This window comes from Juglans regia, chromosome 2 (genome assembly GCF_001411555.2).
Source record: "Juglans regia cultivar Chandler chromosome 2, Walnut 2.0, whole genome shotgun sequence".
Classification (NCBI taxonomy): Eukaryota; Viridiplantae; Streptophyta; class Magnoliopsida; order Fagales; family Juglandaceae; genus Juglans; species Juglans regia.
In genome coordinates this window covers 28,931,573-28,943,049 of record NC_049902.1, presented here as the reverse complement: position 1 = coordinate 28,943,049, position 11,477 = coordinate 28,931,573, and the positions used below count along the sequence as shown (strand labels likewise).

The 11,477-nt window shown below is 36.2% G+C and overlaps 2 protein-coding genes across 2 annotated transcripts; one reads left to right on the top strand and one right to left on the bottom strand.

The window, feature by feature from the left end:
• The first annotated feature begins 1,172 nt into the window (after nucleotides 1–1,172).
• LOC109002077 (protein NLP6-like) lies at nucleotides 1,173–7,484 on the top strand. The gene is made up of 5 exons (XM_018979663.2): nucleotides 1,173–1,556; nucleotides 4,235–4,809; nucleotides 5,008–5,055; nucleotides 5,178–6,102; nucleotides 6,251–7,484. The coding sequence occupies exons 1-5, from the start codon at nucleotides 1,241–1,243 to the stop codon at nucleotides 7,357–7,359; spliced, it is 2,973 nt and encodes a 990-aa protein (XP_018835208.2). The 5' UTR covers nucleotides 1,173–1,240; the 3' UTR covers nucleotides 7,360–7,484.
• A 401-nt stretch (nucleotides 7,485–7,885) lies between these two features.
• Nucleotides 7,886–10,066, bottom strand: LOC109002076 (bidirectional sugar transporter SWEET4-like). Its single transcript, XM_018979662.2, has 5 exons — nucleotides 9,876–10,066; nucleotides 9,662–9,698; nucleotides 9,003–9,381; nucleotides 8,495–8,614; nucleotides 7,886–8,322 (listed from the first exon to the last, which is right to left on the bottom strand). Exons 1-5 carry the CDS (start codon nucleotides 9,916–9,918, stop codon nucleotides 8,104–8,106), a joined length of 798 nt encoding a protein of 265 aa, XP_018835207.1. The 5' UTR covers nucleotides 9,919–10,066; the 3' UTR covers nucleotides 7,886–8,103.
• Nucleotides 10,067–11,477: the final 1,411 nt, after the last annotated feature.

Sequence of the window (11,477 nt, the reverse complement as noted above, 5' to 3'; positions counted from 1 at the left end):
AGGGTAATGTTTTTATTTATTTATTTATTTATTTATTGTGCCCCAAGAAAGGCAAACAAAAAATGGTAGTTGGGTGAATCAGCAAATATTCATTTGTGTAAAGTAAGATTAGCTTTTGTTAAGCATCACATTGGTCATCCACATCGTCGGCACTAACACTTGTTTATTACATTTTCTTTTACTAAGAGTAATTATAAGATTAATTATTTTTATAAATTTCAAATAGATAAGGCTGATGCAATTCTTTTATAAAAAATAAATCTTATTATGAAAAAGTGTAAAAAAAATATATATTTTTTATTAGTAAAATTCACTTTTTTACAAAGGTCCTAAGCAAATCTATCTATTTGAAAATTTTTCGGATCATTACTCTTAATTATAGACTGTCTTATTTTCTTTCTAAAAGGACATATTTTCTCTTTTTCTTTACAAAATAAACTCATTTACACACAACAAAACATTTCACCACTTAAAAAAAATTTGAGTAATACTAGATATAATCATGAGTTGTGTAAGTACTGTACACTTATTTTGAAAAAGAATGCAATTCATTATTAAAAATTATTTTTTTATGTAGTTATCATATATACTCATTTTTTTTCAAAAAAAATGCGTAACACTTGCGTAATCTAAAACTACAAAAATTATTTTTTATAGAATATTTGAAAAATATTAAAAATATAATTAATTTATAACTCATTTTAAACCGTATAATCTGAATAGTATTTTAAAAAATTATCTAAGCTTTCCACTTTATTAAAATTCAAATTTTATATTAATATTAAAAAGACTTTTTATTTTTTTATTTTATTTTTTTATCAATATATTTTTCTTTTATTTTTATAAAACGATTATAAAAATATTATTATTCCAATAATTTTTTCTTTTTAAATTTGATTACACGTGAGACACAACATAAGATAAAAATCTAATTATTTTAAGAAAGTGTTACATAATAAAGGAAATATATATAAATAAAATTATAAAATTATGTAATTTTATATAATCAGTTAGATCTATTTTATAATAAAAATAATTTTATTATTTAATATATTATATCAAATAATATTAATTTATAAATTTATTTTTATATTATTTTTTTATATTATTTATTTTTATATAATTCCTTTATAAATAAAATATTTGTCACTAAGCACATGCTGTCGGATTTCAATGGATTACCTTACCCTCTGTCAATTCGGTGAAAAACTATATCCCGGAAACAGAGTGTGCGACGAAAATGGGCGGGCCGGAAGAACAGAGCTCCGGCTTCCCTCCCAAGTCACCGGGACCAACAGTAGAGGTGGAGGAAGAGGAGGACAGATTCGAGGCGTTGGTCCTGGATCTGGATGATCTTGATGGTTCCTGGCCGTTGGATCAGATATCCTTATTCTCCGACCACAACCACGAAAATAATGATAATAATCTCCCCATGTCTCCGCTCTGCCTCTCCTGCTCCGACCAGGCCTTTTCTCCTCTCTGGGCTTTCCTCGATGGAAACGACTACGCAAAGCATCCCACCTCAGCTCTCCCGGACTGCTCGGGTTTGCTATCCGGTGAGTTTGGTTTCTCATATCGTTATAGGATTGGGTTGTGATATTTTGATTTGTTTCTTTTGGAAATGTTGCAATAGAAGTTTAGAAGTTTCTTTTTACAGTGTTTGGTTTGGTTTGTTGATTAGAATTGGATTTTGGTATCGATACTGGTACTTTTTGCTTCTTTGAGTTTCGGATTTTTCACTGAGTATGCAAGTGGGAAAGACCGTAATTGCTGCTTTTTCTTTCCTGGTTCTTTTAAGCCCTGTTTGGTTGCGGAGAAAGTGGAGGGCAAAGAGAATGAAGCACGATAATTCCTAATAAAAAAAGGGAAGATTAAACTGAAGGAACTATTATGATATGGCCATGCATTTGTAGCTGAAGTTCATCCTTCTCTTAGCAATTGACAGAGAATGTAGAGAAAAACTTCAAACAGGATGGGTGTTAAGAATAGATTTACACCCTCTAAGAATATTGTGACAAGTATGTTTTTTCGCAAAAGATAAATAGAACTGAGTGTAGGCAAGTATTCTCTCATATATCTTCCACGTTGCTTTCTCCCTTTCTTTCCCCTCTCTCTCCTCAAGTGATTGCGTATTTTCGCCTCTTATCTCTACCATATGGGAATCCTTCATTTACTCTTATGAAAGCTTCGTTTTCATTTATAATTTTTTTTTATAGGTAAGAAAAAATATATAATCAGTAGAGATGAATGCACAACAAAAATCACAAAAACAGAAATCAAAAGAATGTCAAAATGAGAGCTTTTGTATAAATAATCAAGGATGGATCGAAGAGATATACGAGTAGGGACAAACCCAGATCTGGATTTTTTTCGCACATCTAGAGAAAGCCATTAAAGCTCACATCAAGCCTTCTTAGCATCCTCAAGCAGCAGGGTTTGAAGTTATTGAACTCATTGAGATATGAAAACCTTGTTAGGTTGAGAGGTTTCTGTTGCTCAAGGACTAGCAGGGGTGAATGTTTTCTCATATATGATTTTGACCTAAATGGAAACCTGTACTGATACTTTGACTTAGACGATGGAAGCTATATAAATCTTAACTGGTCCAAGCGGATTTCTGTCATTAGTGGAATTGCAAAAGGTCAGTCCAAAAATGCAGCAATGAGGGGAGAGAGAGGGTAGAGAGAGGGACGAAAATCACTGAGGAGAGATAGAGGGGAGAGAGAGCAATAAAGGAGGTGTATGGGAGAGGTAAGTTGCAATCAGTTTTATTTTTTCACTGTGAAATACTATACGTAGCATAATATCATTGAAAGGGTGTAAATCTACTCTTATCACCCATCCGGCCCCAAGTGTTTCTCTATAAAGTATAGTAGGGTAATATCTTGTTCTAGCTATTCTCAAGCTAGAATCCTTGCCAAGAACTTTTGCACCTAGGATTAGTCGGGACTTTTGTCCCAGAAACCCAGTGCCAGTAAAAAAGATATTCTCAAGCTAGAAAATTTAATCACTAACAATAACTTTGATAAATTGGCGATAAAAGAAAACAAGTAAACAGATCCTAAATTTTTTTAGAAAAAATACATATTTCAGAAATTAGTAAATGATAAAAATTTAAATTGGCCATAATAGAATCCTTAGAAAATGAGAATCTTTGAAATCATCTTGGTACCTTGTACAAAAAATACAAAAGGTTACTGTCTGAGACGAATCCCTGTTTTATGAAGAGTTAAAAAGACCTATTAACATGAAAGGCAGCTGTCAAGTGGAAGAGTAGGATAAAATATGACCAGCTGAGCCAATATTCGCCAAACCACCTGCCACTTTGTTCCCCTCTCACCTCCAGCTTGAATTGCAGCCTTAAAAGGACTTCACCCTCCTATCATAATCAATGGGGTGGTTACCTTCTTCTTTGTCTTGTTTTTTACCCCATCTCAGAGTGCCAACGAGCTTTGATACCAATTGTGAAAGAAGAGACTAGATATTGTTTTAGCCAGACACAAACCTTTAAACCCTTAAGGGATGCCAAGGAAATCACTCGACTGGAAAATAAAATAAATATCAAACAGAACTTTGTTGAAATATGAATATATATTTGTTTTCGAGTTTACATATAGATGGCCTATTTATTGGTGCTATAAAGCTTAATTTGCAAGCAATAACAACCCTAAACTATAGAGTATCTTACTAGGACTTGACTTTGACCATGCAAGAAACATAAGGAATTAAAAACACAAGGAAATAAACACATAAAATCAAAACTAGTACAATTATATAAAAATATAAAAGATTTTTTTTTTTTTTTATAAGTAAACAATTGTATTAATAGAATAGGCATAGCCCAAGTACACAATATGGTATACAAGAGGATAAAAATATAAAAGAATTAGCAAATGATAAGAATTGACCCCTCATATTCTAGAATCAAAAGCATAGCATACACTTAATTTCCTTCGATTTTGTTTTCTTTCTATCTTTCTCTTAAGTCATTTTCTGAACAATCAAGCAGACAATTGCATATCAGTACGAATTAGTGTGTTGGATGATGTTTGCTTATCAGGTTCAGCCTGGGCTTTGAATTGAGACTTTGTCACCATCTGCAATAGTTTTTATTATATTCAATTGGGTTCGTCGATATTGTCCAATAAAAAAATAGGATAGTTTTGTACCACTTGGAGCTTCACTCAGAGGTTCACTCATTTGGGTTCTGACTTTGAAGTTACACCATCTACAGGTACTCCCATTTCTATAGCTGAAAGGCCAATGGTGAATAATGATGGTAAGCAAAGACTTCCATCTCCACTTATTGAGCTGGTGCCCCTGGACAATCCAGATGGGTATTGTGCCATCAAGGAGAGGATGACACAGGCACTTCGTACTTTCAAAGATTTGACTGAACAAAATGTTCTAGCTCAGGTTTGGGTACCTGTAAAGAATGGGAGTCAGTATGTGCTCACGACTTCAGGGCAGCCTTTTGTTATTGGTTCTCATATCAATGGACTTCATCAGTATAGGATGGTCTCTCAGATGTACATGTTTCCCGTGGATGAGGAGACCGATGGACTCCCTGGACTTCCTGGCCGTGTTTTCCAGAAAAGAGTACCAGAATGGACTCCAAATGTGCAGTTTTACTCCATGCTGGAATATCCACGTCGTAATCATGCCCAGAATTACAATGTTCATGGAACCTTGGCGTTGCCTGTGACTGAGCCTTCTGGCCAGTCCTGTGTTGCTGTGCTTGAGCTCATCATGACTTCAGCAAAGATCAATTATGCACCTGAATTTGATAAAGTCTGCAAAGCACTTGAGGTCAGTCTCTTTTCCCCTTGCTGTGCATGTGAAATTTCATGCTGTGTTCTTATTTGATGACATTTAGATGATGATTATGCTCTTCGTGAGGTTCTTTAAAAAATATTGTTGCCCATGAAATTGGTCGCCTTGGAAAATATTGTTGCTAACTTCAACATTTCAAGATTCCTCAGTCACATAATTTCAGTTCTCCTGCAGACAGTAAATCTGAAAAGTTCCAAGATATTGGATTGTCCAAGCACACAGGTGAGCTGCAAATATCATGCATGTCAAATATTTGTGCTCTAGACACCAAGATAAATCCGGTTTCTTTCAGTTTTTGTTCCTTTTTCTAACACAGATATATACTTGGAAATGTTTTAAACCAGATCCGTAATGAAGGTCGCCAGAATGCGCTGGCTGAGATTTTGGGGATATTGACTGTGGTGTGTGAAACTCACAAATTACCTTTGGCTCAGACTTGGGTTCCATGCAGGCATCGTAATATTCTGGCCCATGGTGGTGGTTTGAAGAAGAGCTGTACTAGCTTTGATGGTAGTTGCATGGCACAAGTCTGCATGTCAACAACTGATGTGGCATTGTATGTTGTAGATGCTCACATGTGGCGATTCCGGGAGGCCTGTGTTCAGCATCACCTGCAAAAGGGTCAGGGAGTTGCTGGGAGAGCATTTTTGTCTCATAATTCATGTTTCTGTGGAAACGTTACCCTATTCTGCAAAACTGATTACCCCTTAGTTCACTATGCACGAATGTTTGGGCTAGCCAGCTGTTTTGCAATCTGCTTACGGAGCACTCATACTGGGGATGATGATTACATTCTCGAATTTTTTCTGCCCCGTGGCATCTCAGATTTCTACGAACAACAGATATTATTGGGCTCCTTACTGGCAACCATGAAACAGCATTTCCAGAGTCTTAAGGTTGCTTCAGGTATTGAACTTGAAGAGAAAGTATCTGTTGAAATCGTTCAAGTTTCTACGGGTGAGAGAGTTGATTCAAGACTTGAATCCGTACGAATACCCCCATCTACGAAATCACCTCCTAGGCCTGATGGCTTGCCGAATATGGGAGATATGGTGCAGGTAGATTCATCAAAACAACAGTTAATGGTGCACTTGAATTACATAAATTATAATGGTGCTGGAAGCCTCAATAAGTTTTCTCCCTCAGAGAATAAGGAGATGAGAAAAACATCAGAGAGAAAACGTGGAAAAACTGAGAAATCAATTAGTCTTGAAGTTCTCCAACAATATTTTGCTGGTAGTCTTAAAGATGCTGCAAAGAGCCTTGGTGGTATGCTTATATTGCTAGTGAAAAGCTTCTTGCAATTTTTTCTTTCATGATTTGGGTGATGCTGAATTTTTTATACATAAAAACTGACTTTTTTAATTGACAATAGCAATTAAAATGTATTATTGTTGGGAATATTCTTGCTTTGCAGTTTGCCCTACTACAATGAAGCGCATCTGTAGGCAGCACGGGATCTCCCGATGGCCTTCTCGCAAGATCAACAAGGTCAACCGTTCCCTCTCTAAGCTAAAGCGTGTAATTGAATCTGTTCAAGGTGCTGAAGAAGCCTTTGGTTTAAGTTCTATCCACCCCAGTACACTTCCTGCCAGATCCAATCAACAAACGTCACCATGCTTTAAACCCTCTGAACCTCAGGAAATGAATGAATCACCGACACTAAAAAACAATCATCAACAGGATGACATGGGAGATCAATTGCAAGGAGAGAGAATGCTTTGTCCGGAGAAACTTGTTCATGATCATAGTAGGTTTCCCCCAGAGGTCGATAAAGGCTCAAGCAGGTCCAAATCAAGGAGTAGCTCGTGTGAAGAAAGTGCTGGCAGCCCAACTTCTCACGGTTCATGCCAAGTTAGTCCCCCAAATGAAAGCACAGTACCGGCAAAGCATCCATTCGTTTCTTCCATCAATGAGCAATGCGTTAATGTAGGGGGCTCCCCTGAATTGGCATATCCAACTACAAGTCCACTAAATATGTCAGCTACATACTCAATACCTGATGTTCTTTTGATGACAGAACCTCAAGAAACATTTGAAGGAATGCTGATTGAGGATTCTGGAATTTCAAAAGATTTGAGAAATCTATGTCCTTCAGTTGCAGATGCTCTGTTGGATGAGCAGGTCCCAGAATTTTGTTCTACAAACCCTCCATGTCCCAATATGGCTCCCAACCAATCCATGGCTCCTCTTGCTCACACAATGCCACACGATAGAGCTAGGAAGGAGATGAAGAGCCTGACAGTGAAGGCATCATATAGAGAAGATATCATCAGGTTTCGCATCTCCTTGGGTTCGTGTATTTTGGAGTTGAAAGAAGAAGTGGCAAAGAGGTTGAAACTGGAGGTGGGTACATTTGAGATCAAGTATCTGGATGATGATCATGAGTGGGTATTGATAGCCTGTGATGCTGACCTGCAGGAGTGTATGGATATTTCAAGATTGTCGGGCTTCAATACAATCAGGCTTTTGGTTCAAGATATAATGTCCAATTTGGGGACCTCCTGTGAGAGCTCTGGGGAGTGAGAATTAGGTTGTATGTATTTGTAGTTCTGGAGTCCCAATATTCTTGTTGTCTCAGGATCCCTGTAAGTTGTAAATCTTGGTTTTTATGCCATGCTCAAGTTGCAATAAAATTTCCATTCAATTTAGGGCTTTCTAGATTCGAATTATAACTTTTGACTATACTTTTGAAATATAGATTCAAGCGAGGTTCGAGTTTTTCTCGAGAAACGTCATCTTTTATAAGAAAGAAAATGGCTATTATACCAATTGGAAGATCAATTACTTATATACACCTAAACTTGAGAGTAGTAAGGTAAGATATATTATCATCTTCCCTATTGTCATAATACAAAGCATCATCGGAATGAACTTTTTTAAGGCTTTTAACAAAGTCCAAAAGATATGCAGAAAGGAAACGATAGAAAGATTTTTAGGGCTCGTTTGGATTGTGTGATTAGATGAATTGAATAAAATATTATTTTTTAATATTATTATTATTTTAAATTTTAAAAAAACTATAATGATGAGATGAAATAAGTTGAAGTGATTTTGCACGATGAAACAGAATGTTCTCAAGCCAATAGCATGGTTGCGGACCTGCCGCATTGCAACAAGGGAATTACACGCGTACGTAAATGGCGAAGCCAGGTACAGTGAAGAAAGTAACATAGTAATGACACGTAATGAGATCTAGACTGGACAAATGTTTTGGAAGTGGGGTCCAGTAATTCAACAGTGGTGTTAGGAGGGTGGAAACTCCTTTCATTAAGCAGTAGCGGTAGCAGATCCATCAACATGAGGTCCAGCACTGCCTACCTTCTTCTTCTTAGAGTCATCTTGATCACCGGCCACCACCACCTCAGACATATCCAACATTCCTTTGCTTAATTTCCTGTCTGCAATCTGTCGTTTTGTGGATCTGTAAAAGGTAGCATAGAGAAGCAGCTGGGCTATGCCGAACAGTGCTCCCACTGCGTTGGGTACCTGTCACCAAACTCATCATGCATAGCCATAGAGGCCCATTTCTCATATTTTCAAGCCAATTTCAATTGGTGTGTATAATTACCATGAGAAGCGCACACATGGTTAATTACTATAATGGACATGGTTAAAAGGAAGGGAGAGAGAAAGATAAGAGAATATGTGGAATTATTACAGCAATAAAGGGGTCGAAACGGATAAGAGCGTAAGCAGTCCAAGCAAGACCATTGGCGAAGGAAGCGAAGGAGAGGAAGAATGGCATGTACTCCACGCTTTTTGTGTATATCACCAATTTCTGCAGCACAAGATGGCATATTTTCTTTTAATTTCACACACACACACATATATATATATATATATATATATATTACAATATATGACCAATTAATTCACTGCTTCAGAAACAAGGCCGGCTATTAATTAATTTGGAGCATATTATATATCGGGAAATCCTTGTTAATTTATATACCCAATATTGTTGTTATTTCTTATAATTACTCGGTATGAGACTCCATTGTACGTAAAAAATAAAATTTTGGCAGGATATAAAATGATCAAAACCCAGAAAGAGTAATATCAAAATTAAATATTATTAGTGCCATATTATAATATATCTGTATGGTGATAGTAATATATATATATATATATATATGTATATATATATGGTTGATTAGACAAATTACCATGACAGTCAATGGCGAAGCATACATCATGACGTTGAACGCAATGCATACGATGCCGACAATCATAGAGCGTTCCTTGGGCGTATGGGCTAGAGTTAGAACTAAAACAGTGAGAACGCTGATGAATATGAATTCAACGAGCACAAAAAGCAAAACTCTCAGCCTCTTTTGCGGGTCAGAGTAGATCAAGAAGAGGATTATGTATGCGAGCTCGATGGCTGTCCCCGTTCCATTGATGGTCACCACCAGTGTGCTGTGGGGATGCACCATGGGCACTCCGTACAAGGTCCAGACCATGCAGTTCAATAGGGTCGCTAGGTATGGTGCTGCTGAGTATTGCTCTACCGAACCTTTCTTCCATATTTGAACAAAAGTTGGCCTGAGAATTGATTAATTAGATGCCTGCCATTCGTTATAAATTATAATAATAATAATAATAATAATCAAATAAAGAATGTAAATGAATTTTTTTAGTTTTATCGATCTTTCGATCTTTCCAATTATTTAATGTCGAAAAAAAAAAAAACATAAGGCTAATTTGTACTAGAGGAATATATATGATCTTTTCCCGGCCCCCTCAGATGGTTCATAGCCAGGAAGAAATTAATATTGGGAATGCCGAAATCACTGCCATTTGTAAACATGTAAAGCAAGCTTACACCGGGGACAAGAACAAGAAGAGAGAGATAATGTTTCCTGAAAACAAAAACAAATTAAGAATCCCATGTCAGTTTTGAGTCGGGATCGTGAAAAAGATCAAAATGGTAATGATCGAGTTCTGTCGATCTAATCATCAAAACTTTTGAGGGGTCAGTACTCATGAAACTAAAACATGATACTTTTTTCAGAGGATCAAACTATATTATATCCTACCTAGAACACCAACTAATGTTCGAGCATCATCTGCAGAAACCATTGCTGGAGCTGAAGAAGAGCGAAGGACAACGAGAAACCTACAAGAAAAGTGGGTTTTGAAGCTGAAGTTAGAAGCTGATGAAGAGTGAAAGAGAGACGGAGATATATATAGAGGGGATGTCTATTGAAAAAGAAATAAAACAAAAGATAGACGTTCGGTGAGGGTCTATCTGAGATAAGATTATGGTTTGGATGGTACCCAAAACTGGTCGGTCACTTGCATGACATGTATTGGGTGGCGCAACGTAAAGCAACACATGGTAGGAAGTGCCTTAAATGTAGCCATCATCACTGTGGGAAACCATGGCAATTCTTACCCTGAGGGCGGGTGAGCGAGAGAGCTGGCACTGTCTTCAAGATTCTCACCACCCTAGCCTTAATTACAGGTATCAGAAAGTGACATTAATTTCCATGGGGTGCTTTTGTTAGGGAGACAAAAAAAAGAGGCCACTTGTAACTTGTCATTTACTGACATTAACCTGTATTTAAGTCTAACTTATCCAGATTTAAAAAAAAAAAAAAAACTCAAACTTATCCAAATCGTGGTAGGTAATGAGTTTTTTTTTTTTTTTGAGGTTGAGTTACTGAATTTGAGTTTTTTGGGGGTCAGATCTCATGCATGCATATATCCGCAGTACTGTAATTAATTTATCTGGCTGCTCTTTTGGATATTGCTAACTAGCTAGATTTATGAGCATTTATTGCCAAAATAATTCACTTCTCTGATCTGTTGCAGTACGTATATACATAGTAATATTGAGAAAGAAATTAGTCAAAAGAACATGAATATTGCATATAAAGATGATCAAATAGTCAAAGGATGTAGAGTTCATGAATTGTTTGTAACATTGTATTGTTACAAATTAACACATGATGATGAGATCGATGATCAAAGCTGGTTTCTTGTTTATCATCTTGATCATCATCATCATTCTATATTTACTGGGAGAATTACGATGATTTATACGTACGGGCTGTTGTTGGATTCCTGCATGCAGCATGGATTGTGATCAAATATTGTGGGGGCAGGTGAGTCATGGTTAGAATGTGATCAACTGAAGTACTGCATGCATCAAATGTTGTCAGGTCGGTAGCATGCATGAGCAAGCTAGCTAGGTTTATTTACTACTACTACTGTACGTCATGTCGGCCTTAACCGTCATATTATCTTATAACCGTCGAGTCAAAATGGATGAACTAAATTAATTAAGTAGATCTTTAATTAAAACTACTTAATATATAAATATAATAATTTTCCCATTTAGCAATTGCTAGCTTATAATCCTTAATTTTCTTAGCCATTTCATAGTGATCTGACTGTATATTAATATAATGTTATATAACATCATTATATGGATCATAATGGAGCATAAAGATGGAGAAGACGTTCCATTCACAAGTAGTACTACTGAGAACGTAATCAATTTGTCTACATGTTGTAGTCACTACAACATATTGTGTATTTTGAGATAAAAAATTGTCTAAAAAAATACAATTTTCGTCCCAAATTAGATTTAGAGACGAAAAAATTTCATCTCAAATTTGTCTCGTAAAAACCAT

Bases quoted from the DNA above. Each gene is read 5' to 3' on its own strand.
- LOC109002076 (XM_018979662.2), bottom strand. From the start codon at position 9,918: ATGGTTTCTGCAGATGATGCTCGAACATTAGTTGGTGTTCTAG. The intron at 9,699-9,875 runs GTAGGATATAAT...TTTTGTTTTCAG, and splicing joins AACATTAGTTGGTGTTCTAG to GAAACATTATCTCTCTCTTC. The intron at 8,323-8,494 runs GTAATAATTCCA...GTTTGGTGACAG, and splicing joins GTTTCGACCCCTTTATTGCT to GTACCCAACGCAGTGGGAGC.
- LOC109002077 (XM_018979663.2), top strand. From the start codon at position 1,241: ATGGGCGGGCCGGAAGAACAGAGCTCCGGCTTCCCTCCCAAGTCACCG. The intron at 1,557-4,234 runs GTGAGTTTGGTT...CACCATCTACAG, and splicing joins CTGCTCGGGTTTGCTATCCG to GTACTCCCATTTCTATAGCT. The intron at 5,056-5,177 runs GTGAGCTGCAAA...GTTTTAAACCAG, and splicing joins TGGATTGTCCAAGCACACAG to ATCCGTAATGAAGGTCGCCA.